The sequence below is a fragment of the Mesoplodon mirus genome (assembly GCF_964341445.2).
Source record: "Mesoplodon mirus genome assembly, chromosome: X".
In the NCBI taxonomy this organism is placed as follows: domain Eukaryota; kingdom Metazoa; phylum Chordata; class Mammalia; order Artiodactyla; family Ziphiidae; genus Mesoplodon; species Mesoplodon mirus.
Genome location: NC_138981.1, coordinates 15614566 through 15642128, shown reverse-complemented (window position 1 = coordinate 15642128; position 27563 = coordinate 15614566). Strand labels below are relative to the sequence as shown.

Here is a 27563-nt window from a genome sequence, read left to right as displayed (position 1 = left end):
TAGCAACAACTTAACATACTTCTATTTTCATTTTAGGTTATTTTATTTTTTAACATTCTCTGAAACCTTTCCTTTTTTTATATTTATTCAACACTTACCGTTAAGAATTTTAGTATATATACTAACAGCCAAGTACTGTCATATTCTGATCTGCTTACATCTAGGATTTTTAACTACTTAAAAACATTTAACATATTTCTTTCCCTCCAGCAAACTCTATCAAACTTTTCCCTTCAATAGGATTCTTTCAGAAGTTGCCAGGCACCACCTCTGAGCTCTAACTCAGTCATCAGCAACTGTGTCGCCACAAGTGGAAATCTCTTGATAACAGGGTCAGTGGTTTCATCGAATACAACACAAGTGATCCTAGCTGAGGAAGCCTGGCTTCTTCACAGGAGGATATCCCAAACTACAAACCTAAGCACCCAATTCTCTTGTTTGACTATATCTTTGCCAGAGGACCATAGACTAATTTTTATGGGATCAAGAATATAAATAAGTACATGTTCCCTATAAGAACTGTCTTAATTCTACTCCCCTTTATGAAATAAAGGCTCTCTGAAAAATCCGAAAGGTTCGGGAAGCAAACGCCGTGGAGTGTTCTGATGTTCAGCCATCTGTCCTTTGCAAGTAACCACGTTCTATGAACGGTCGTGCTGCTACAGCAGAATGCAGGCAGGATGGATCAGTGAAGTTCCAAAAGTTGTATTCAGAGAACACAATTTTATAAAGACTGACAGTTTAATTAAGACAAAAAAAGCGAAAACATTTATAAGTGGTGACGATTTAAACAGCATGAGACTTTAAGGTTGAACAGCCTTCTGACAGTCATCAACACTAAAAGGATGAAAGACCCTGCTTTCTACAAAAACCACGATGTGAAATTTAGGAAAACATTATTAAATGTGGCATAGTTTAAAAAAAGAAAAAGGCCCCAAAGAAAAACAAATATTTTTTTTTGAGAAACAGTATTTCTCAATGTCAAAATGAGTGATGTTTATGTCATTATAATCAACATAATTATTTTATCTTTTGGCTTCCAGATGGAATTTTAGAAAATACTTGCAAGAAAATAGCTCTGAAAGTGCTTCCTCTTAAGTTCTTTGGTACCATTTGGTCATTTTGATAGTTATCAATCCATTAAGTAGGTACTTTAACGCATATGTATCAACAAAAATGCAACAAGAAGTACAAATGTTTAGAAAACCACAATTGAAGAATATATTTTATTTTTGACCTCACGGAAAACAGAATTCTAAAATTTTACTTGTGTTTCTGTGACAAAGATGTCTGTACTGACTACAAGAACATTTCTAACTAGATTTAAAGAAACGTTACATAAAACATCCCTTTTTGATTACTAGAATAACTGTCCTATGTACTTTTTCTTAAGTAGAAGAGGCAAGTTTCAACTTGAAAAAAGGATAATTTTGAATTTCATAAATTCATACTCTTTTGTGCCTTCTGATTCAGCGAGTGTCAGCATCTAGAATTTAATGTCAGTTGCAGAATGTTAAGGATTATTCTTTTATTTCAGCTAATTTTCTTCCTGCAGCATTTTCTCTATCTCCTTATCCCAGTTTTCATCTCGTTTCTCTGATTCTGTCACCACTTCGTATTCTTGAAGTTCCTGTTGTAGTTCCTTCTCCCAATCTGCAGAATCCTCTAAAAGAAACAAATGAGGAAAAAAAAAAAGATTCTGAATTTTTAATGCCAGTCTTAACAATGCAGTCCACTATAATTACCTGTGTAAGTCCTACCACGGAAATATTTACCGTGTCAGGCTTCAGCACCGTGTGCGCTCAGAAAAATTGAACAGATTTTTAACTAATATGATTAGAAAGATAAACTTATTAAATGTAGAAGCAAAGGTATCAGATGTTGTCAGTAAATTTTGCATGTTATTTTTCTTTACCTAGGCCTCTGATTTTCCTTCTATTTAAATGGATAATTGATAATTAATATTTGGTCGCAAATTAATTTTTACCACTACCAATGATGATGATGGTAGCAAAAACAGCTAACATTTCTCGAGCACTCACTCAGCCAGGCCTAGGGCTAAGTGCTCTCTATATATCACTCTTTTCATCCTTAGAACAATACGTGGACCACAGATACAGTTATACACATTTGACAGATGGGGAAATGGAGGCTTATAGGTTAAGTGACTTGCCCAAGGTCACACAGCTTGACAGTGACAGACATATGGATGGAACCACATCTGCAGGGCTCCACAGTCTGTGCTAAGTGGTCTCCCACAAGTGGCAAAAGACACCAGGACCTGAAGTCAGGCAGTCTCTCGCCAAAGCCTGGCCCCCCATGTGGGCTCTACCTGAGCTCTCACACTGGTGAGATTTAGAGCTGCAACTTGACTCTCAATATACGGGTGTATGCAAATACATATAGGATAAGGCATCTGCTATGTAGTGTTATAAAACAGCCAGAAAACAAACCAGCTATTTAAAAAGTAAAAGCTAAAATTCATTTTCATCTTTTAAAAATAAACCTTAAACTTAGTACCTATAGAGAAAAGAAAAACCAAATGTTTTCAGTTTTTTATAGCAGTGACCATGTCGCGTAGCAAAACACCGATTTCACGAATATTAGGTGCTTACTGGGTGCTAAGCTCTACTTTAGGTGCTGTAGGGGATAAAAAGACAAGGTGTACCTGCCCTTGAGGAACTTACACTTTAGCTGGGGGGCCAAGACAACTAATATGTGAAAGAATGTTAAGTGGTCCAAATTATAACTAGGGCAGGGATTCAAAGAAAGAATAGCTTGCCCGGAATGGCCAGCCAGTGCCACATGAATCCTGACCAGGCTTCCTTCCAGTCTCCGTGGGCTCTCTGCTACTAGTCGTCACCAGCAAGGGAAGCAGGGCACAGTCTGCTCGAGCTACTGCCTGCTGCACGTGGGGCGCATGCCCGCCTTCCTTCCGCAGTGGCCAGCAGCCATCGTATCAGAAAATAGATGGGGTACAAGGGGTCTGGGGGGAGCGAGCCCAGATTTTCACTTCCGCACTCGCTTCTCTTTCCCCCACCAGCCACTTCCCCCAGCAGTTCTCTCCTGCAGACTCCCCCTGCAGTGTGCAGTGCGCACGTGGGCAGGCGGTTCACCTCTAGGAGGTCAGCTTTCTCACCAGTGCTTTCTGCACAACTGTGGGAACAGCTGGCTTCCGCGATGGTGAGTCTCTGAAGGCTTCACGAATGATGATTAACCCAAGCCTTTGCTTGTCATCTAGTAGAAAGCCAGTAATTTGTCCTGATGTGCCAAAGAACGCAGTCCCATCACTTGTACTTTTTTTCTAAATTACCTTAGTTTTTAAGCTAATTTGGTTTTTTAAAGGCAGCCTACTCCTTCCCAGAAGCGACGTGCTAGTGGAACACAGCAGCTGGGAAAAGAGGCTTCTACCTACAGTATAAACCCCAGCAGGACGCAGCTTTGAAAGCAGAAGGCCGGAGGGCAGCATCTTCACGTAAAGGGGTGCGCTTGCTTCCTTGCCCGCTCCTGGCCATGTGTTCTCAGGGCTGAGATGCCTTGGAAGACTCACTTAACCTCTCTGGGTCTGTTTCTCCTTTCTATGCCTCTGTGCTTAGAAGGGCAGAGGGACAGGAGATGAGGTCATGTGTGCTAGAATCCACCTTCTAGTGGGGAACAGATACAGTTTTGATGCAAAAGTTACGACACAGTTTTGTGTATCTGCTCCAGAATAACAATTTTCTACGGTCAGCTTCGGCACTGGGGACAAGAACGGTGATGTCGTTGGCTTTGTACCTTCCAGCGCGACTGTCTCCTCCTCTTTTTTGTCCAGCACCAGCTGCTCCATTTCCTTCCTCAGGTCCTCCTGATCTAAGTTACAGGAATCGAAGGCGTCACTGACAAACTCAGAAACACCTGGGCTGGTTGAAATCTCCTCTTCATCCTGAAATGCAACAAATGAGCTCGGGAAATGGTTGTTGAAGCGACATATAGAGACTAGAGCTCGTGCTTATGGTCATCTCACAATTTAACGCAGCCTCATTTTCATTCCCTTCCTCTGCTAGTCAGATGGCCGCTGCTCTCCATCTCCTAACCTGCACGCTGGCTCGGTAACCACATGAGCTGCCACCTGAATCTCTACGCTCATTCCTGGTCTGCATCACTCCAATCATTCTGTCCCATGCCCGACGAGCACATCTTGAACTACTGATGCCAGGCAATCGTCTCATGTCTCAGCTGTAGGTCCTTAACTCTTCAAGTACCAGACCCCTCTTCTTCAGAACAGGTAAGACCCATATTCATAAGTAGTTTTGAAAATGGTCTCTGAGATAGTCAACACAGAGTTACTTCATTTCCAGACATCAACTACTAGGTATAATGGAAAACTGTATTACCTCTTGAGTTTTAAGTTGAGATTTGATTACAACAGGTGGCGTTTTGGGCCGTACTGCCTCTAAGAAGTGAGAATAAAAGAGACAAGAATTGCTTGATTCAATTCCGAATACATATTATAATAACAACTAAATTATCCACAAGCATGATCATACTAAGTAATTTACAGAAATTAGCTTTTAATATTATGCTTTCCGTTTTTCTGCAGTAAGAACTACCCAGATGAAACCATCTCAGCCTCTTACTTTTGGGGATCTTTTTAATATATATCATCATATTCAATACCCCTTATGTAAGATTTCCAGCAGGAAATAAATTTTGACTTCAGTGTTAGCAAAATGCATTGAAGAATAGTTCTGCTCTTTCTTGTAGGATAATGAGAATGAAGTTATTTATCAAGTTTTCCTCTTCTCACAAGGTAAAACGTAACGCTCAGGCACAGTGGCTCCTCTTCCTCACAGGCTGCATCTTCTATCTTCTCAACCTTACCACAGATGGGCTTTACTGAATCCTGTCTTAAGCCCATCTTGATACATGGGCAGTACTGGGTAAAATGGCATTTTCCAATAAAAGTAATAAAGAAGGAATACTAAAGAATGAGAGAAAACTGGGATTCATATTAACATCTACATGCAAAATGCCAAATGGTACTGTGTAGAGCAGATTCATTACATTCCTCTGACCCTAAATGCAGTGTCAGGTTCCTTCCTAGTGGTCCGTACAACCTGTGCCTTAGGACACATTGTTTTGTGTAATCATGTAAAATTCCATGAATGGATAAGTCTCCAGTTATAACGGGTACCTATACACAGCAGGTGTTCATTAAACATTAAAAATGTGACACAAAATACATATCTTAATTGCTATTATAGGTATTAAATCACTGCCGATATTATAAACCACTTTCCCCAAAAACCAGAGGTAAAAATGTCAGAATAAGGAAGAGTCACGTGTGTAACTGACTGGTGTCTAGCTCCAGGCTGGATATCTTAGCTCTGTTCTACAGACTGGAGTACTGGGGAAATGAGCAGGCTGAACGGAAGACTGAGAAATGAAGAAGAGCAGGGAACTGAGTCAGCGGAGAACAGAAGGTATAAAAAGGGCAAATAAAGAGATGGGAAGACGACTGGTGACGGAGGGAGGAATAAAAAGGAAGAAATAAAAAACCCGAAGAACGAGAGAAAGACAGCAAAGTAAAAGAAAGCTGGGGGAGGACGGTGAGCAGGGTCAGAGAGAGGGCAACAAGGGAAGAATGAGCATTTTCTCTGGAAAGAAAAGAACTTTCCCTAAGATGACGATGACATTTCTGGTATATACACGATGACAAGCTCATGAGAATCTCTAAATGAAGAATATTTTAAAAGTAACTCTTTTGTTTTATTCCCGCACAGTGACGTCTTCCCTGAACATACCTGTCAGTGGCAACTCGTCCTCTCTGCCGTGGCCCTTCTCCTCCTTCCCGGTAGCCTGCTGCTGGGCCGCCAGAGCCGTGAGCTGGGCTGACTGCTTAATCAGGGAGACGCGGTAAAAGTAGTTCCTCCAAAACACTTCTTCCTTCACACTTTCAAAGACAAACAACAACGCATTTGAGAAGGCATGCGTAAAGTGTGTGCAGGGTTTAGCTGTCACAGTGGAGATGGGAACAGATGACTTTTAGGGACATTTTCAAATCTGAATGAGGCTCAAACGAAATTCTCATTGGCTTTTGAATTGAAAGCTGAATAACAGGATAAAGAGAATAGCTGTCTTCTCCATGGCAGCAAAAGACAAGTTTATAGAACACTAATGAAACCTCAGTGTTTCTTGGTATTTTAATACCAACACTGCCCTCAGCAGAGGAAAACAGGGTACTGCAGTAGCCCTCGCTCGCTGCGACTGGAGAAAAGCCCACACGCAGCAACGAACACCCAATACAGCCATAAATAAATAAATAAATAAATAAATAAATTTATTAAAAAAAAAAAAAAAAGAATCCGCCTGCCAATGCAAGGGACGTGGGTTTGAGCCCTGGTCCTGGAAGATCCCACATGCTGTGGAGGCAACGAAGCCCACGAGCCACAACTACTGAGCCCGTGTGCCACAACTACTGAAGCCTGTGCCTAGAGACCGTGCTCTGCAACAAGAGAAGCCACCACAATGAGAAGCCTGCACACCGCAAGGAAGAGTAGCCCCCACTCGCCACAACTAGAGAAAGCCCGTACGCAGCAACGAAGACCCAATACAGCCAAAAATAAATTAATTAATTAAAAAAAAAAAAGAAAAAAATGTCCCAAATGATAAAGGTTGTACTTCTGTATGTCAGGAAGGAAAAGTCCAGAAGTCTTATATTTGTATGTGTTGGCTCATTTTTGTTTTGTTTTAATATGGAAATTTCAACAAAACAAAAGTAGAGAGGCTAGAACAGTGAAACCTCATGTACCTGTAACCTAACTTCAACACTTACCAGCATTCTGCCAACCACGTTTCAAAATCTATGCCCCTCTCCCCTGCATAAATGCTTTTCTTTGGGTGGGGTTGGAATATTTTAAGGCAATGCCAGGCATCATGTCCTTTCATCCATAAATACTTCAGTAAATATTCCTAACAGATAAAGACTCATAAAAAATAACCCTAATTTCTAAATCTTCCCTAACAGAATAAGCAGTAGGAAACTGGAATTATACTACTCAATGGGCAGTTTTTGTAGCTGGTGACAAAACAAAAATACTATTGGCCAAATATCAATTCTCCAAAGCTTAAAAGAAATCTAAAATTACTGTCAGCAGCGAGAGGGAGTGCAGAATTGGCAATAACCAAAACTACATGCCTGCCATGAGCACCCCAGGCCACACGTCTGAGCACCTCAGGGCCTCTGGACAGTCCTGAGAAGCCGGCAGAGAGCCCAACGTGTGGCTTGGGGTGATTCGAATGGTTTTCGAGTTGCGGGAGTGCATCTGACCCCAGAGCTTTGCCACTCTTCTCTTAAAGGCAGCCCGTGGGGGCAGGAGGCACCAGGTGGCTCTGAAGGCTGGTGCCGAGGTCCCAAGGAGCGGTGAGACAGCCAGGGACTGAACTCCCGCACAGCAGAGACCGGGAGCCCAGGGCTCTGCACTCAGGGACAGTCGGTACAGCTGAGAACAGGGGCACATGGCTGTACCGAAGCCGCAGGGCTCAGGCTCTCCCGGCTGTTTGGTCTACAGCCAGGCTGGAGGCCGAGGAGTCCTCTGGGGGAAGCCACCCAGCCCAGGGCTACTGAGCCACCCTGCCCAAATGGCCCTGGGGAGCACACAGTCCCAAAGGATGGGTAAGAAAAGCCTGCAGCATGAACCACAGAGCCCAAATCCAAGATGCAGGGAAAGAGCATAGCGAAAAGAGTATCTCAAGAAAGCCAGACTTCATGTCCTCAGAGAACAGTAAGATACTGCATCATACAACAAGAAGAGAGAGTCATAAAACAGGAACAGTCACGGAACACCAAAGACCGCTGACTTTAAAAATGGGGCAGATTCAAAAGAAGGCACTGGAATTAGAAAAGGTGAGGAAGAACCCATGGTGGCAGAGGGGAAGGGAGGTGGCCTCGGCTAATGGCCATGTCACAGAAGTCAGGATGCATGTGCTGGAGCTTAATGGACAAGCAGAGATCTGCAGAGGGAAGAAGCCTCGGGTGGGAAGCAGAACAAGACTGCTGCTGCCAGAGAGCAGAGCCTGAGTGGAGAAAAGGCAGCAGCCAGGTCCTGATGGGCCTCGGGAAACCTTAATTTTATTCAGGAGGGCATGGGCACTTCTGCTGTTTTTATAGGAAAATTCGTTCTACCTTCTAACTGGGGATAAAAGAGCACATATCATCTGGACCCCAAAATTCCCGAAAAGTCCACCCTGAGTTTTGATTCTATGGCACCCTATGTGGGGGGTGGGGTTGGGAGGGTGCTGCTGAAGGGCTGCAGAGCCCCTTTTCACAAAGAGCGTCTGAGAGCATCCTGGCCCCCATCCCATGCTTCTTCTCCGATACCCGGTACATGACCAGGGCCATACATGCCACTCCGGCTCAAGAGCCCACTGCTTACAGTTTAGGAACAAGGGCAAATCTCATCCTGCTCAGGAGCTCGTCCTCTTGGAGCATGACCAGGGCGACAGGGTACATCTGATCAAAGTCAAAGTTAAACTGCACGCCGGCTGGAGGGTCACGAAGGAAGTTCCTCTTGTCCTTTCAAAAAAAGAGGAAAAACATGGGGAAAACCATAGACTGCAATTAATAAGTAATAACACATCAGTGATCTGACACACTGAATTCTCCTAAATGCTTCAGCTGCAAAGTACACTGAGCTGTCATTAACCTGCCTGCCTTAGAGAGAGTGGAGAATGACCAATCCTTTCACATATTCTTTAACAGTTTCAACTGGAGAGAGCATCATGGGAGGCCTACAGCCAGGCCGGAGGCTGAGGAGTCCTCTGGGGGAAGCCACCCGGCCCACGGCTACTGAGCCGCCCTGCCCAAACGGCCCTTTGGGCAGGGTGGCAAGTGTTCAGCCAAGGTTCGGCAAGGGAACCAACAATGAGACTTTCCCCTGCCTGGCCATGATCTGCGGAGAAGTGGCACTGGGTCTTTCTCAGTCAGCACTGCATTCCCAGGGCATTTATTGCCAATCAGACAAGAAAAAGAAATGAAAGGAATCCAAATTGGAAAGCAAGAAGTAAAACTGTCATTGTTGGCAGATGACATGATACTATACATAGAAAATCCTAAAGATGCCACCAAAAAACTACTAGAGCTCATCGATGAATCTGGTAATGTTGCAGGATACAAAATTAATATACAGAAATCTGTTGCATTTCTATACACTAACAATGAAATATCAGAAGGAGAAATTAAGAAAACAATCCCATTTACCATCACATCAAAATGAAATAAATACCTAGGAACAAATCTAATAACTAAGGAGGTAAAAGACCTGTACTTGGAAAACTATAAGACAATGATGAAAGAAACTGAAAACGACACAGATGGAAAGATACACCATGTTCATGGATTAGAAGAATTAATATTGTTAAAATAACCATACTACCCAAGGCAATCTACAGATTTAATGCAACCCCTATCAAAATACCAATGGCATTTTCTGCACAACTAGAACAAATAATTCTAAAATTTGTACAAAAGACCCTAAATAGCCAAAGCAATCTTGAGAAAGAAGAACAGAGCTGGCTCATGCTCCCTGACTTTAGACTATATTACAAAGCTACAGTCATCAAAATAGTATGGTACTGGTACAAAAACAGACATATAGATCAATGGAACAGAATAGAGAACCCAGAAATAAACCCACGCACTTATGGTCAATTAATCTATGACAAAGGAGGCAAGAATATACAATGGGAAAAGACAGTCTCTTCAATAAATGGTGCCGGGGGGACTTCCCTGGTGGCGCAGTGGTTAAGAATCCGCCTGCCAATGCAGGGGACATGGGTTCGAGCCCTGGCCCGGGAAGATCCCACATTCCATGGAGCAACTAAGCCCGTGTGCCCCAACTACTGAGCCTGAGCTCTAGAGCCCACGAGCCACAACTACTGATCCCGTGTGCCGCAACTGCTGAGGCCCGCGTGCCTAGAGCCCGTGCTCCGCAACAAAAAGAAGCCACCGCAATGAGAGGCTTGTGCACCGCAACGAAGACTGGCCCCTGCTCACCACAACTAGAGAGAGCCCGCGCACAGCAATGAAGACCCAACGCAGCCAAAAATCAATCAATCAATCAATAAATGGTGCTAGGAAAAATGGACAGCTACGTGTAAAAGAATGAAATTAGAAAATTTTCTCATACCATATACAACAATAAACTCAAAATGGATTAAAGACCTAAATGAAAGACCATTAAACCCTAAAACTCCTAGAAGAGAACACAGGCAGAACAGTCTTTGACATAAACCGTAGCAATATTTTTCAATCTGTCTCCTAAGGCAAAGGAAACAGAAGCAAAAATAAACAAATGGGACCTAATTAAACTTAAAAGCTTTTGCACAGCAAAGAAAACCATTCACAAAATGAAAAGACAACCTACTGAATGGGAGAAAATATTTTCAATATATTAAAAAATGGGCAGCAGACCTGAATAGACATTTTTCCAAAGAAGACATAGAGATGGCCAACAGGCACATGAAAAGATGCTCATTATTGCTAATCATCAGAGAAATGCAAATCAAAATCACAATGAGATATCAACTCACACCTGTCAGAATAGCTTTCATCAAAATGACCACAAATAACGTTGGAAAGGATATGGAAAAAAAGGAACCCTTGTACACTGTTGGGAATGTAAATTGGTGCAGTCACTGTGGAAAACAGTATGGAGGTTTCTCAAAAAACTAAAAATAGAGCTACTATTTTTGGCCGTGTTGGGTCTTCGTTGCTGCAGGCGGGCTTTCTCTAGTTGCGGTGAGCGGGGGCTACTCTTTGTTGCAGCGCATGGGCTTCTCCTTATGGTGGCTTCTCTTGTTGCGGAGCATGGGCTCTAGGCACCCAGGCTCAGTAGTTGTGGCTCACGGGCTCCAGAGCGCAGACTCAGTAGTTGTGGTGCACAGGCTTAGTTGCTCCACAGCATGTGGGATCTTCCCGGACCTGGGCTCAAACCTGTGTCCCCTGCATTGGCAGGTGGATTCTTAACCACTGTGCCACCAGGGAAGTCCCAAGTGAATTATTCTTCATGCTGCTGCACTCAGGCTTAGGTTAAGATACCTTAAACTAAGGGTTAGCGAATTCACAATCCATTAAGAGGTACAGTCAACACAGTAACAAAATAAAATGCGTCATACAAACATTTTATCATTAATATATTAAAACTGGAGTCTCATTAAAAAGAAATCCAGGAATTCCCTGGTGGTCCAGTGGTTAGGACTCGGTGCTTTCACTGCTGGGGCCTGAGTTCAATCCCTGGTTGGGGAACTAAGATCCCACAAGCTGTGCAGTGTGGCCAAAAGAAAAAAAAAAAAAGAAATCCAACCCAAGACTGTGTTAGAGAAAACATCCCCATCACAGAAGACCCTCGTATGGCCCATGACTGCATGGTCAGTACATAATGTGGACATTCTGAGTGGGCAGCACTGTGAATCTCCAGTGCACCAGTACCTACTATGCCCAACCTGGAAGAGCTCTGACAGAGTCCATGTTTCTCTTGGACCAGTTCTCTTCAGTTAGTCAAGAAGTAAACAAAATGAAAGATCCAAGGGCAAACAAAGCTTCCCTGGATTAGGCAAATTTCCTAGGGAATGAGGATGGTTTTGAACTCCTCTGAGATGGAGCAGGACTCGCACTGATTAACATATAAAGGAATGTCTCCAAACCACCCCCTTTCCCACAGACTGAGCATAATCAAGGCAAAAGGCTGTTGTTTTGGACCAAACAATTAAGACTGATTGTTGCTATTCGATTTCTCTTTTTTTCTTAAACACCTTTTTTGTTTGTAAATATGATACACATCCATTTTTTGAAAATTCAGAACATCAAAGAAAAACATAGTCAAAAATCCCAACACCCACAGACAACCGTAGTAAGATATTTCCTCAAACACCCTCCCGGATGCGTGTCTCTCTGCAAACATGCACGTGTCTGTGTGAATACAACTTGATGTAAATAGGAAGATACTTGCAGCCTGTGGATCATCTGTTTTTCCTTTCCACTCAGAGTCGTGAACATCTTTCCATCTCCAATGTAGCTATGTCTACCCTGAATGAGCCATAATTTACTTAACCAGGCCCACTTCAGTAGTCGTCATTTAGATTGGTTCTAATCTTTCATTATAGAGAACCGTGCAAGTAACATCACTTTACAGTTTTTATTCCCTTCGAAAGTGATCTTTTTAGAGTTAATTCCTGGAAGTGGGATTTCTAATCCAAGAGTATGATTATTTTGAGACAGATTGCCCAAACTCTCCTCCAGAAGATGGTAGCAGTTTATATTGCTACTAATAGCGTCAGTTTCATCTCATTTTGCTCATATTGGATTTTAACAATATTTTTGGTTTCTGATCATTCCTACATTAATAAGGCAAGAACAGTTCTGAGCCTAAATGGATTTTATTTTATTTATTTTTTTTTATTTATTTTTTTTTTTTTTCTGTACGCGGGCCTCTCACTGCTGTGGCCTCTCCCGTTGCGGAGCACAGGCTCCGGACACACAGGCTCCGCGGCCATGGCTCGCGGGCCCAGCCGCTCCGCGGCATGTGGGATCTTCCGGGATCGGGGCACGAACCCGTGTCCCCTGCATCGGCAGGCGGACTCTCAACCACTGCGCCACCAGGGAAGCCCTGGATTTTATTTTATTATTATTATTTTTTGGCTGCACCACACAGCTTGTGGGATCTTAGTTCCCCGACCAGGGATCAAACCCGGGCCCTCGGCAGTGAAAGCGTGGAGTCCTAACCACTGGACCGCCAGGGAATTCCCCCTCAATGGATTTTAGTTATTTTACCTTCCAAAATAAACATTTCAAAGCCTGAAGTTGTCCCAATCATGTTTCACCTGGGTTTCTACACCGGCCTCCTAATGGGCACCTGTCTCCAGTCCCATTTCTTCCGCCCCAAGAAAAACATATTTTACCTATGACTACAATCCTTCAATGACTCCTTGCTGCCTTTAAGATAAAACCTAAACTTATCAGAATGGTATGATAAGGTCCTCATGACCTCTGCCTATCTACTTCTTCACCTGCATCCTACAGCCCAGTCAGACACAAATGCTCGCGATACCCCCTACCTTAATGCCAAAACTGGCCTCACGTCCCCCAAACATCCACACACTCTCCTAAGACTCAACTCAGCTCCAGTGCCGTCACTTCTGGGAAGCTTCCTTGGGACCATCCTTTTCCCGCTCCACAATACATGAGATGTTCCTCCCGCTGCACGTCCTTAGCGTCCTGTATTACATTCCTCATTCCAGGGAATAATCCTGTATGTGCGTTCATCGAGCAGCTCTCTAGCAAGCCTACGGGCTCCTGCAGGGTGGATCTCATTTATCTCAAGTCCTAGGAGAAGGCTTGGCCTACAGTAGTTACTAAATTCGGTCTGCTGAATTGAGTTCTCACAAGTCTCTAATGACAAATGTGCTATCAACTTCTTTTCATGTATTACGTGGCCCTATGTGGCCCTCCAATATAAAAAGCTTAAAGGGTTACTCTGCTATACACTCTGAAGTGTCCCAAACTAGTGCCTGGTAAGTTAGAGAATGTCAGGCAACTCCGGCAGACTGCTAACCGTCTCCCAGTATCCACTTCTACCTTCCTTTCTTTCAGGATCACAACTCTGAGTTCCAGCTGGGCATGTGGCCACACAGCCAGAGACCAGATTTCCAGGCTCCCTGGAGTACAGGGGTGGCTGTGTGTCTAAGCTGCCAAAGGGGTGTGTGCCTGAGTGATAAGTGCAGTTTGCGGGTCTCGTCCTTCAGGTGGTCTGGTACAGCCACCTCTCTCCCAGTTCCCACAGGCTGGAACACAGTCATGCACACCACGTCCTAGGGGCTGCTTGGGAGTAAGACAAGAAGAACTTAGGTCTCTAAGTGACTTCGTTGGGCAAAGCACACCTACTGAGACCACCTACCTCTGGACTGACTGTGAAGGGGAAGGAGGGAGGGAGGGAGAGAAACTCACAGCTCATTTAACCTACTGTGTTTTCAGATCTATTACAGCAATTGAATCTATTCCTTAACACATTCAGCAGCCACCATAAAGGATGGATTGAAGACTGTTTCGAAGCCTCTGGGTCATGCCGAAATCTCAGAAGCTCTCTTGTAGGCGTGCCTGGGTGCAATGTTTATTGCATCATTTATTCAGCAGATGTTCATTTGGCACCTGCTGGGCTCCGGGCTCCACGCCACCTGCTCAGCAGGGCACAGCACAGATGGAGTCCCTGCCTTCACGGCACTTACATTCCAGCTGGGGGCGGTGGAGCAGGGAGAGACACAAGGGTTTAGACTGCCAGGGCTCCGCGCTGCTGTAACTGGGCGTGCAGGGCTGAAAGCGTGCTGACAGAAGGCCTCTAGGAGATGTCATCTGAGCTGAGATCTTGTGGAATGGTGCAGGGTGAGGTTCCAGGAAGAAGGGACAGCAAGCTCAAGGTACTAAAGCAGGACAAAGCTGGATCTAGTTGTACATCAGAAAGCAACAGTGGGGCTTCCCTGGTGGCGCAGTGGTTGAGAGTCCGCCTGCCGATGCAGGGGACACGGGTTCGTGCCCCGGTCTGGGAAGATCCCACATGCCGCGGAGCGGCTGGGCCCGTGAGCCATGGCCGCTGAGCCTGCGCGTCCGGAGCCTGTGCTCCGCAACGGGAGAGGCCACAACAGTGAGAGGCCCGCGTACCACAAAAAAGGAAAAAAAAAAAAAAGAAAGCAACAGTGGCTAGAGTGCTGGCAATCAGGCCAGTGGGGCACGAGGGAGCAGTGTGCAAAGCCAGGGGCCTTAGAAGCCAGCGGACGGAGTTTAGATCTTAGTCTACGAGAGATGAGATGCCACTAAAAGGGTCTGTGTAGGAGAGTGACACGAAGTGTGTTCACCATAAATGGACCCCTCTGGCTGCTGAGATGCACTTGTACTGGAAAGGGGCAAGGATGGGACAACAGTCGGGATGGGATGCCTTGGGCAGAAGACGATAGCACCAGGACCATGGTGATAGCAGTGAAGTGGACTAGAGCTGTGCTCTGAACACAGCACTGTCAGGATGGGGGCAGGGGGAGGCAGGACTCAAGAAAGACTCCTCTAGAAAAAATTGGTGGATAACTGGAGTCTTTTATTCTGAGATGTAGAAGATGAGGAGAGGGACAGGTATGGGGGACAGAGGAGTTATGGGGACTTGGTTGGTATCTGACATTTACCCTCAAATGACACCGAGTCTCACCGTCAAAATTTCCTTCTGGGGATAAATAATCGGTGTGTGATGTCAGTGTCAAGTTTGGCTGTAACATGGTAAACAAAATACATGGTGTCCACAATGAACCTGGAATTGGATGCTTAGGCCTTTAAGGGTTTACTAATGGGAAGAAGAAAACCTTAAAGTGCCCTGGGGCACTGGAAGGGAGGAAAAGCCCAGCTCTACATTTGTTTGTTTTCTAGACCAAGGTTCCATTTCTGACTTCGGTTAAAAAAAAAAAAAAAGAGTGGGTTAAAAATAAAGCTTGAAAACCACTGATATAGTAAAAAGCCTTATTCACTGCGTCCCATGCCAGGTGGGGTGCTGAATGCTGAGGACAGAGATCAAAGTCAGCCTCTGCTGAGAGTTCACAGCCCAGTGGAGACACAGATAAGAACTGAGGGTCAGGGACTTCCCTGGCAGTCCAGTGGTTAAGACTCCGCACTCCCAATGCAGGGGGTGTGGGTTTGATCCCTGGTCAGGAAACTAAGATCCCACATGCCGGACGTCCACGAAAAAAAGAAAAGTGAGGGTCATATCTGAGAGTCTCGGTCCCCACACCTGTACAGTGGTGGTAAAAGCCCCTACCCACCTCACAGGCAAACCACGAGGCTCAAAAGAGATAATGTGTGAGAAAGTGTTTCCTGAAACTGTCAGGTGCTACACGATTGTTAGGTGGTATCACTCCGTTCCCTCTGAAGTCCTGAGAGAACATTTTGTGGCGCAGCATATGGAATTTTCTTTCTTTCAATTTCAGTTTCAGACAAATACATATAGTAGTTAAAGAGAAAATTTAGAATACAATCATTTCATTCAGAAGAATTAGAATGCTATCCAGAAACTTCATGATTGCACATCTCAAAAGACTGTCTTAATAACATAAAAGAATCCTTTTCAGGCTGAAAGAATTATTTTGTGTAATAGGCTAGACTTTTCCAATAAGAGAAAACTACCTAAGAAAAAAGCAAATTTAAAGTCAGTGAAAAAAAAAATGATGAAAGTTGATGTGTACATTCCTAACATCTCAAAATATTTTAAAAATTGTATAGAAGAGGGCTTCCCTGGTGGCGCAGTGGTTGAGAGTCCGCCTGCGGATGCAGGGGACACGGGTTCGTGCCCCGGTCTGGGAAGATCCCACATGCCGCGGAGCGGCTGGGCCCATGAGCCATGGCCGCTGAGCCTGCGCGTCCGGAGCCTGTGCCCCGCGACGGGAGAGGCCACAACAGTGAGAGGCCCGCATACCTCAAAAAAAAAAAAAAAAAATTGTATAGAAGAAAAACATTCTGCTAAGGATAAAGTCATGATAGGAAGGAAGTATTTCTATACAGGGTATCACAAGATACTTACAGCTGATAGGGCCAAGATTTGTTGTTGAATTGTTTCTTCATCATTACTATCAACCCATGGTGGTACTGCTGCTTCTACAAGGTTTTTAATGGCAAAGAAGAAAAGAGAAAAGCAGGTTACAAGGGTAAAACTGCGATCTGTGGATTGAAAGAATGAGAAAGCTTCCACATAACCATTTTAGCAATTTATTAATAAGTTCCAAATATGAACACTCATCACAATCTTCAGACCTAATGTGTGAATCTTAGGCATGTATGCATTTGATTTAAAAATTCCTTAAATTATACAGTGGAAAAATTGGACAACACCTTGACCAGGTGACCAAAATCAACATCACTAACGAGGGAGAGATGGCCATAGTGGGCCTCCAGATGCAATATACTGAGAAGGACACATCATCTATGTAGTATTCTGGCCAAGAATGAATAATATGAATGTAATCATGAGGAAATATCAGACAGAGCCCAAATGAGAAATGATCTATTTAAAAAAAGGAGGGGGGAGTATTCTTCAAAAACATTAATGTCATAAAAGATGAAGAAAGGCTGTGAAAGTGTTCCAGATTATAGGAGGCTAAGAGACATGACAAAAAGTGCAGTACTGTACCCAGGACTGGATGCTGTACTGAGGGGGAAAATGTATAAAGGACATTGCTGGGTCAAGTGACAAAATTAGACTATGAATATTATATCAATGTTAAATTTCCTAAAGCTGGTAACTGTACCATTGGTGATTATGTAAGAGAATATCCCTACTTCTTAGGAAATGCACACTGAATGGAACGGAAAAAAAAGACAGAGTGAGACGGAGAACGTAAATGATAAGGCAAAGGGACTATAACAATCTAGGTGGAGGGTATACGGGTGTTCTCTGTACTACTTTTATTGTAATTTTTCTGTACATGGAAGTTATTTCCAAATAAAAAGCCTTTTTAAAAAGTTACTGTACTTGATTCATGACAAAAGGTGATAAGGAGGTTGCAAGATAAGGGCTTAGGAACTGAGAAAAGGGTTGTCAGGTGTGAAAGCAAATGAAGAAAGGAAAGGGCAAATTGGAGGCAGTAAACAAAAGGGCTGGGATCAAATCCTCCATTAAGTCTTCAGAAGCAAAAAGCTGGGGATGCAAAGACAAGTACGACCCAGCCTGCATCATCTGGGGCTCACAAGAGAGAGATGATTACAACTCAGCAGGATTACAATGCCAGACATGGAATTCAGTGTGTGTGTGTGTGTGTGTGTGTGTGTGTGTGTGTCTGAGCAGCTCTGCTGTCTGAGCCGAGGGTATGGCTAAGGCTGTGGAGCTGGGTGGTCAGCACAGAAGACAGCAAATGCAGAGGGTCCTCATATTTTTGCAGAAATAGTGCCTTTTACTATTATTCTTCAAAAGTCAAATGGAAGACACATCCTATTGGGTACCAACTGATAGAAAAGTTATCTGCATGCATGGATGGATGGATGGATGGACGGACACATGGACAGGCATCTGGTTCATTCTTTGGCTCATCCTAAACAAGCAAATGGTGGCAATTATAATCCAAATTCTGTTAATTATAAGGTAAAATGAACATATTCTCATACTTTTTAAAAAGTTAGGGTAAAGCCCCTTCAAAACTTTTTTCTTACACTGTTGAACATTTTGGTCTCCATTTTCAGTCTATTCACCTTGGGCAGCCTCTGCTCGTGCCACTTACCCTAGAATAATGAGGTCCTCCCAAGGCCCAAGCTACTGGTATGGAGGAGACACCCCCCATCTCCCTGTTCCTCTAAGATGGTTCTTTTTAGGGTGACCAATAACCTCCTGCTTGTCCAATCCCATGGATATTTCTTAGTTTTTTTCTCCCTAGGCCAGTCCCCTTATCTGGAAAATGGAAATAATAGGAAGTACTTCAGAGAATTACTGTGACCGTTAAGGGAAGTGATGCACGTGCCTTTCCTCACGATCACTGTAAATGGAACTCACCTGACCTTGCTCTCCTTGAAATTCTTCCCTCTCTGTGCTTTCATGGCTTCTCTCTCCTAGCTGTTCTCTCTCTCAAGTAAGTGGGCACTAGTTTTAACGGCAGATGTGTTTCATCACTTAGTAGCTGAGCAACCTTCAGCAAATTACTTAACCTTGCTGATCCTTCCTTTTATTAAAGGAGATGTTGTATATAAAGTGCCCAGCAGGCTCTCAGAAACTGCCGACTCCTTCCATTTTACCCCATCCCCTCAACACTGTAGGTCTCTACTCAGCACCGTTCACGCTTGACACGCTCTTCACTGAGGGGCTCACCTACTCTCATGACTTTTACATGACTTGACTAACAATCTGCATCAGCAGACAGAATTCTCCTCCATGCTTCAAACAGGACTAAACTGCTGCTGAACCCCGTTCCACTGATTTAAAGCAGTGCTGACCAACAGAGCCTTCTGCAGTGATGGAAATGCTCTATATCTGCACTGTCCAACATGGGAACTACTAGCCCTGTGTAGTGATCAGGCACTTAAAATGTGGCTAGTGCGACTGAGGAATGGATTTTCCCGATATGCCACCTTTGTTCCCTTCCTTGACTTTGTACATGTTCCTCTCACCAGATGTCTAATAAGCACCTCAAGCAATTCCATTCCTGGGTATATATCTGAAAAAACCAAAAGCACTAATTCAAAAAGATACATGCACCCTTATATTCACTGCAGCGCTATTTACAATAGCCAAGACATGGAAGCAACCTAAATGTCCATCAACAGATGAATGGATAAAGAAGATGTGGTGTATATATATATACGCATATATGTGTATGTACACACACACACACACACACACACACACACACACACACAGGAATACTACTCAGCCATTAAAAATGAAATTTTGCATTTGCAGCAACATGGGTGGACTTAGAGGGCATTATGCTAAGTGAAATAAGTCAGACAGAGAAAGACAAATACTGTATATCACTTATATGTGGAATCTAAAAAATACAACAAGCTAGTGAATATAACAAAAAAGAAGCAAACTCACAGATAGAGAGAACAAGCTAGTGGTTACCAGTGGAGGGGGGAGGGGCAATATAGGAGAAGGGGGTAAAAAAAGGGTTATTATGGGATTATACAAAATCAAGTGTGTGAAACTTTTGAAAACTGTAAAACACTAAATAATTTAAAGAATCTTTCACTCAATTAAAAAAAAAAGTGAACCTGCCTCCAAATCTTTCACCCCCACTCCTTCCACAGTTCCCATCTCAGAGGCACCAACGAGCTCCTATACCAAGTCTCTGAGCCAGGGTCAACTTTACTGCTTCCCACGAAGCACTAAGTTATGCTAACCTGTATAGTAGTTTATTTGTCCCAAAGAGCTACTTCCCACTTTTGAGTACTTAGGAGCAACAATGCCTGATGGGAAATCACCACAGGACTAACTAGTTCTGTTTGAATCTGTGGTACTGCTCAAACCAACTTAAGTATTTTACACTACTTTTGCCAGATTCAAAGACATGAGGCCGGTTTTGTGTCTGCACACCACCAAACAGTAAAAGCAGGCATTTTGAGATCTTGCAACTGCAAACATTTAAATAAGCATTTGTCAGTAAAGAAATGTATTGAGTAAGTTCCCAAACTCTCCGTGACATTTCACGGCCCTCCGTCACTTCCCTGGAAGGCTCTTTCGTTTTTTCTTCTGAACAGAATGGGAAGGGAGCCAACATTTGCTAAGTGCCTATTAGGTGTACATCAGACACTGTGCTGGACCTGTGATAAAATAAGAAATAAAAGCTCACTCTCTCTGTCAGAGCCAGCTCTCCAGAAGGGCTACCTCACCCACCATCATAGCCGCCAGGAACTATTTCCTTCCTTCCTTTAAACCCTGAAGGTTTATAGGTTTGTCCCCACTGGTCTTTGTGCTACCTGAAAGATGGAGGCGTAACTTAGACATTTTTGTATTCTCAGAGCCTTAGCGGGGTGTCTAGCACATAACCGGTGTTCAGTAAAATTTGGCAGGCGAGAGTAGGTCATGTATAAGCCTATACCATACCTGATTTTTTGGTATGCTGCTCCTCAACAAATTTTTTCTGTTCCTTCTGAAAATCTCCTATAATTGTCTGTTAAAAAATACATACAGTTATATTACTTTTAAAAGCTTATTATTGGATAAGAATTATGTTCAAGACTTGTAAAGTCTATTTGAGATATTTTATTCATTTTCTTCAAATAAAGAGACTAAAAAAGTGATACTTCTTCCCCTCCCCAATAAGAGGGGATCTTCGACATTTCCGAACTCTAAGTGTTCAGCTGCCTTTATGACAGATGATCTTTTCAAATGCAAAAATAAAATGAGTTAAAAACGGAATTTTTGTTTTATTCCACAAAACAATAAAAGACAGGTCAAATCTCATTCTAACAGTACACACAACGAAAATGTCTAAATAATAAGCTATCTAAAGTTTAACTGATGACCTCCTTAGTTCAAATAGTTACCAACATAAATGAAATTCCCTAGGTCTGTACCCCACCACTGCAAACAATGAACTAACTCACCCCTTAGAGTCTTAAAAGGGTTGTTCCTATTGGTCTAGGACTTTTAAAACTTACCCAAATGATACAAAGGCATAAATGTATTCTGAAATGGTTATAGTTGAAAATTAGACTCACAATATGAAAAGCTTAGTATTACCCAAAAGTATCAATGTATTTTAGAATATATTAAAACAAAAACAAAGGTTATTTAAATCAGGTAACTTATAGCTACTTATTATACAAAAAAGAGAGAAAAAACCCCAAGAATATGATATCTATCAGAATATGATACCCTACTTGGGTTAATAAAGTTCGTAAGAAGAAGTTCGTAATGCTGCTAATGAATTTCATAAACTTCTATTTCCAAAAGATATTTAAATGTACCTTATCAATGATGTCATCTATCTTTCCTTCTTCTACTGATTTCTTTATTGTTTGTGCTGTTTCAGCAACTGATTCAGTTATCTTTTTTGTAGCAGCAGTTGCAAAGTTAAACAGATAGTCTGTAAAGAATAAAAAAGAGTCTATGCTCCATTCAAGTACAGTGGTTATTGTATTTGTGATTTCTCCCTTAATAAGTGCTTGTAAGACTCTTAAACCGTAGGGCATGTTCCTTGTTAATGAGGACTTGAAACAATGAGAGAGAAGCACTGACGGTACTCCACTTTCTCAGTGGACAGGCCATCCATACTGGGCCTTTAATTCATTGCTTTCAAAGACTGTTACAGTACCAAACGTAAGGTAGATAGATAGCGGGAAGCAGCCGCAGAGCACAGGGAGATCAGCTCGGTGCTTTGTGACCGCCTGGAGGGGTGGGATGGGGAGGGTGGGAGGGAGGGAGATGCATGAGGGAAGGGATGTGGGAACAGATGTATATGTATGACTGATTCACTTTGTTATAAAGCAGAAACTAAAAAAAAAAAAAAAAAAAAAGACTGTTAGCATACTCCCCAGTTCACTCCAGTAGCTGTTTCAAACGTATCTTGTCCTTCTCCAGTCTCTAGTTCTAACTTATCTCAGCAAGTAATCTCCCCGCCTACTTTACAATAAGATCAAGGCTACTTTTTACTTTCTTTCCTTCCTAGACCCTAAGTATCCCAGCTTTATTTTCTCCTTCCCTCTTGATCAAAAAAGAAGGAAAAAAGCCCCTCCTCTCCTAGATGAACTCATCCCATGATAAATCTGGGGGATTTTTTAATAAATAGAAATCTTGGCAAGCCCTAATATAAATCTCTTCACTACTAATAATGAGTAAATATATAGAACGAAATTCAAACTGGAACACACGAACTTCACAAGACAAAACAAAAACACAAAATTAACTTTTCTAAAGACCTGAAAAGACATTTGTATCAAGGCTCTTTTTGCACTATGATATGAAGGTGTATTTCTAGACAAACATTATTTCAAAGTCCACATTCTACAGAATCTGGGCTGCAGGAAGCGACCTCAGGCAGGTCGTAGTGGGGGATGCTCCGGGCAACCGGCCTTCAAATCTCATCGCACAGAAAATGCTCTGTAAGTTAGGGCAGGCTTGCCTCTGCTACTTGCCCGTGCTGAGGGGGCAGGTGGGCTGACTCACAACACTCAGGCAGGGAGAAGACCCCGCTAAGAACGGCCCAGGGAGCCTGGCACCCCTGGTTAAATAGGTGGTGCCACAGAAAATCAGGAGATTCGTACCGCTGCCTGGGAGCAAAAGTACTATCTCCTGATCCGAAGGACCATCTCTACCACTTAACCACCTCCTTTAACATTAAACAGTCTCCTTTCTCCCACTGTGTCTGAGGGCGGTCATCTGTTCCTGGTATCAACACCCACTGTGACTATCTCAGGAAGCTCCTTGTCTCTGGGCTCATTCCTGCCATCCTCCTCCTCCTATTCTACACTCGTAGGACCACAAGAAATTCTCGAGTATCTCCAAGGAGGCCCCAAATATGTTATTCCTTGGTTTGAAACACTTTTATCGGCCCTCCCTTTTCCTGGCTAACTCTACGCATGCTGTGGGCCTCCGCTTACACATCACTTCTCAAGAAATGGTCCCTGGCTCCTTGGGCAGCGTAGGTGTCCCTAAGAGGTGTTCCCTCACTACCTGTGGTGCCAGATCAACAACATCTATGACACTCTATCCATTACTTGGTGAATGTGTCCTTTTAGCTAGACTGAAGACCCATCCTAAGCCCCACTGGGGCAGGGACCAAGGCTGTCCGATTCACCAGTGTATCCCCAGAGAGTGACCAGTAAGTACTCGCTAAATGCATGAATGGGGAGTGACATAAATGCTGAGCTTTAGGGAGATCCCTGATTTCCCTTTGGTTGTGACTAGCCTATTTACCCAGAGTGGTATGATAAAATGGGTAGACAGCCACACTACTTCCTAAAAATATCCTCTGCAGATAGACAAACCCAAACTTCTAAAAGAGCAGGGTTCCCTGTAAGATTTTCTCAGGAATACCTTTTGAACTAGATTCGTCTTTTTTTTTTTCCTTGGCCGCACCACATGGCTTGTGGGATCTTAGTTCCCCAACCAGGGATCGAACCCAGGCCCCCTGCAGTGGAAGTGCTGAGTTCTAACCACTGGACGCCAGGGAAGTCCTGAGAAAGCACAGTTCTTGCCCTCAAGGGATGTCCATTTCTCAACAAACAAACCAACGAAAAAGGATTCAAAGACAACAAGAGGAGCAAGATTATTCATTAAACTGAGGCACCCCAGAAGGGAGGGATGTCTCCCAAGAGTAATTAGAAATTCCGAGGGCTTCCCTGGTGGCGCAGTGGTTGAGAGTCCGCCTGCCGATGCAGGGGACACGGATTCGTGCCCCGGTCCGGGAAGATCCCACATGACGCGGAGCGGCTGGGCCCGTGAGCCATGGACACTGAGCCTGCGCGTCCGGAGCCTGTGCTCCGCAATGGGAGAGGCCACAACGGTGAGAGGCCCGCATACCATTAAAAAAAAGAAAGAAACACTGTGTTTTCCAAATGTTTCTTTTTTTTAAATTAATTTATTTTTACTATTTATTTATTTATTTTTGGCTGTGTTGGATCTTCGTTGCTGCGTGCAGGCTTTCTCTAGTTGTGGCGAGCGGGGGCTACTCTTCGTTGCGGTGCGTGGGGCTTCTCATTGTGGAGCACGGGCTCTAGGTGCACCAGCTTCAGAAGTTGCGGCTCGTGGGTTCTAGAGCGCAGGCTCAGAAGTTGTGGCGCAGGGGCTCCGCGGCATGTGGGATCTTCCCGGACCAGGGATCGAACCCGTGTCCCCTGCATTGGCAGGCAGATTCTTAACCACTGGACCACCAGGGAAGTCCCTTCATGTAGATTTTTAAAAGGCCAAAGAAATGAATCTACTCAGTGGGAATCAGGCACAGAGATGTTTAACTTCAGTTTTCAAAACAGAGATGGGTCTTTTTAAAGAATATACCTCTTAGGATCACTATGTAGAAATAAAAAGTATTTAATCATCTCTTGTCTTTTTGAGGGGTTGTGTACAAACTAGGACCTTTACATGTTTTTAAAATCAAATTTCGGAGCCAAAAGAGCTCTAGTTTCTTTGGAAACTTTGCATTCACAGTGCGTGTGTGGGTGGGGAAGTACTTCCATCTAACCTTAGCTTACCCAACCTCAAGAGAGTCTGGGGAGGGGGACTTCACTGGTGGTCCTAGTGGCTAAGGCTCCGCACTCGCAGTGCAGGGGACCCCGGTTCAATCCCTGGTCAGGGAACTAGATCCCGCGCTGTAACTAATCCCGCATGCCGCAACTAAAGATCCTGCATGCTGCAACTAAGACCCGGTGCAGCCAAATAAATAAATAAATATTTTTTAAAAAGAGAGAGAAAGAGAGTCTGGTGAGGAAAGAAAGGGATGGCAGCGTTAAGCTCCAAAGTAGACATCCATATCGAAAACATTAAAAAAATATTCGGGGGTCTTTATTACGAAATATAAACATGAGATTTCAATAAAGCCCTAAGTTTTAAGAAGCCACTTTTGATACTCTTCTGAAGATAAACGAAAATGATTCTCCATGTTCTATGAAATCAAGGAAACAATCATACCCAGCTTTTCCTAAGGTGGTCCCACTTTTATTTATCCCAGCTACCTAACACAGCTTCTCTACTCTAGTCAACTTCGTCTCCTTACATCTCTCGAATATTCCAAACTCGTTTCTCCCAATTTTCCACACAGGAAATAGTTGTTCCCTCTGGTGATTTCATTGCATAGCACTTAGTTTTATTTCTCTTGTACACAGTTTGGAGGCTTGGGGCTTAGATTGTGTACTGCCATGATTTGAGATTATGCCTGTTCTCCCTGCCTCTCCACCCCACAGTAAACTTTTTGAACGTTAGAGCCTTTCTTACTCAAGTATGTGTTTCTCCATTCTCAGGCTCCAGCCTGTCCTATGCTCTTGCCTTGTAGTATCTTGAAGTAAATTCTTTAAAATTGCTTTCCAAATTTAATCTCTCACTTGTAGTGTTGTCTGCTTTAGGGCCACCTTCTTAAAGACGTTTTCTTTGACTATTTAAGCCTGCCAAGATCTCTCCAGGAGCAGAATTACTACAGCATGTGTTTATTCTGCATGCCTATTATGTATACCCTCCTCCCGAACTAGACCGTAAGCTGGGAAAGAGCATGGGCTTTGAAATTAGACAGCCCCAGGTTCAAATTTCACTTCTACCATTTACTATCAGCATAACTTTGGGCCGCTAACTCTGCGCTCGTCCTCCCAACTCACTGGGTTGTTTAAAGAGATGAATCGTTCACAAAACATCTAGTGCTGAAACTTGCAACACAGACAATAACTGGCAACTACTTTCCCGCCTTAAGGAAAAAGATCCCAATGCACCTAAAAGGACATGAGCCTGCCTGCCATAGGCCTTAATAACTCTTCCTCAATTTACTTGGGACGACATATTCTGACCTAAGGGCAAAAAGGCACTCGAGCTCCTCAACGTCCCCTGTCCTCTGGGCGGGAGACGGTGGAGGTGAAAGTTGGTGAGTTGAACAAAACAGATTCCTCGTCAAACCTAAAGACGAGGAGCCCCACTGCTTTACTGCGGCCCTGCTCCCAATGTTGACACACTCTGCAAAGAGTGACATGTCACTAGGAACTTCAGGCACAGGATTTCACCGCTAGATGAGGCTTCGGCCTTGCCCAGATCCTCACCAACCTCTCCGGTCCCCAGAGCACCGACCGACAGACACACCTTCCTCTCCCCACCCCACACCCCCGACCATTGGTGGCCCACGCCCAGGGGCGGCAGGAGGTGGGATGCGGGCGCTCTCCGAAACTCTGTGGTCCCGGAGGCCGGGGGAGACTCACTGCCGAGGCCTTTGGCCTGGTGAAGGAGCTCCTGGTCCCCGGCTTGTTGTAGCTCCCCCTCCGCGGACTCCGCCACCGCCTCGGAGCGCTGCTCGGGTGGAGCGTCTCCCTCGGGTTGACCGTCTCCCTGATACTGCCGGCCACCCGCCGCCGGCTGCTCCAAGCCAAACCAACTGCTCAAACCCCGGAACATCCCGCCCGCGGGGCCGCCACCGCGGTCGGGGTCACCGGAGACCCTAGCGGGTGCCGCCTACTCCCGATTCCACAAGACGCGCCTCCCAGGGCGATATTCGGAAGTGCGACCTCAGAGCAGCCAGTCTATGTGTCGCCCCGCCTCCACTGTCACTCAGCCGGCGGCCGCGCTAGCGTCACTTCCGAACAAAGGCCCCGCCCTCCCCGCTGACTGTTAACTTCGTAACCCGATTAGGCGCTTGGAAACCGGACAAAGGGCTTTCCCCACGTAGCCCAGCCCCGCTTCCTTTCCTCCTCCCCCGGCTTTGTGGGTTCCTGATCTAGTGGAGTGCACCGCGTATTTGTCATTCTAAGCAGCTCGGCTGGTGGTTTAGCCTCACCTTTTCTGGTTCAGCAGGGTCGGCCCCGCGGACATGGATGTCTTTAATCTCCTTCTGAGTCCACATCAAAACTAGCCCAGGCCCTCTGTGTCCACCTACCAATTTACAGGGAATACAGGGAACGGGGGAAACTATTAAAGGACACCACGGGATGCAGGGAGCAGAATCTAGGCTGTGAGAGACCACAGGCTGACGACCTTGTTTCTTCAAATAAATTGCGAGGAAGGGGGAAAGGGGAACCTATAGATTAAAAACGACCTAAAAAACAACCCATGGCAACTTGCGGATTTTCTTTAGATCCTCAAACAAACACAGTGGGGAAATTTTTTTGACGTTTATAAGAATTGGAAATTTGGGGACTGGATAGTTCATGAGATTAAGAAATTGTTAAATTTAAAAATTTTTAGTTGTGCTAGATAAACATAAAATTTACCATCTTAATTTTTTTTTTTTTTTTTTTTTTTTTTTTTGCGGTACGCGGGCCTCTCACTGTTGTGGCCTCTCCCGTTGCGGAGCACAGGCTCCGGACGCGCAAGCTGAGCGGCCGTGGCTCACGGGCCCAGCGGCTCCACGGCATGTGGGATCGGGGCACGAACGCGTGTCCCCTGCAT

General features: G+C 44.3%; 1 protein-coding gene across 1 annotated transcript; it reads right to left on the bottom strand.

The window, feature by feature from the left end:
* Positions 1–383: 383 nt before the first annotated feature.
* Positions 384–26629, bottom strand: SYAP1 (synapse associated protein 1). The gene is made up of 9 exons (XM_082609726.1): positions 26381–26629; positions 21458–21576; positions 20592–20658; positions 16584–16657; positions 8415–8554; positions 5784–5932; positions 4374–4432; positions 3775–3922; positions 384–1665 (listed from the first exon to the last, which is right to left on the bottom strand). Exons 1-9 carry the CDS (start codon positions 26571–26573, stop codon positions 1538–1540), a joined length of 1077 nt encoding a protein of 358 aa, XP_082465852.1. The 5' UTR covers positions 26574–26629; the 3' UTR covers positions 384–1537.
* Positions 26630–27563: the final 934 nt, after the last annotated feature.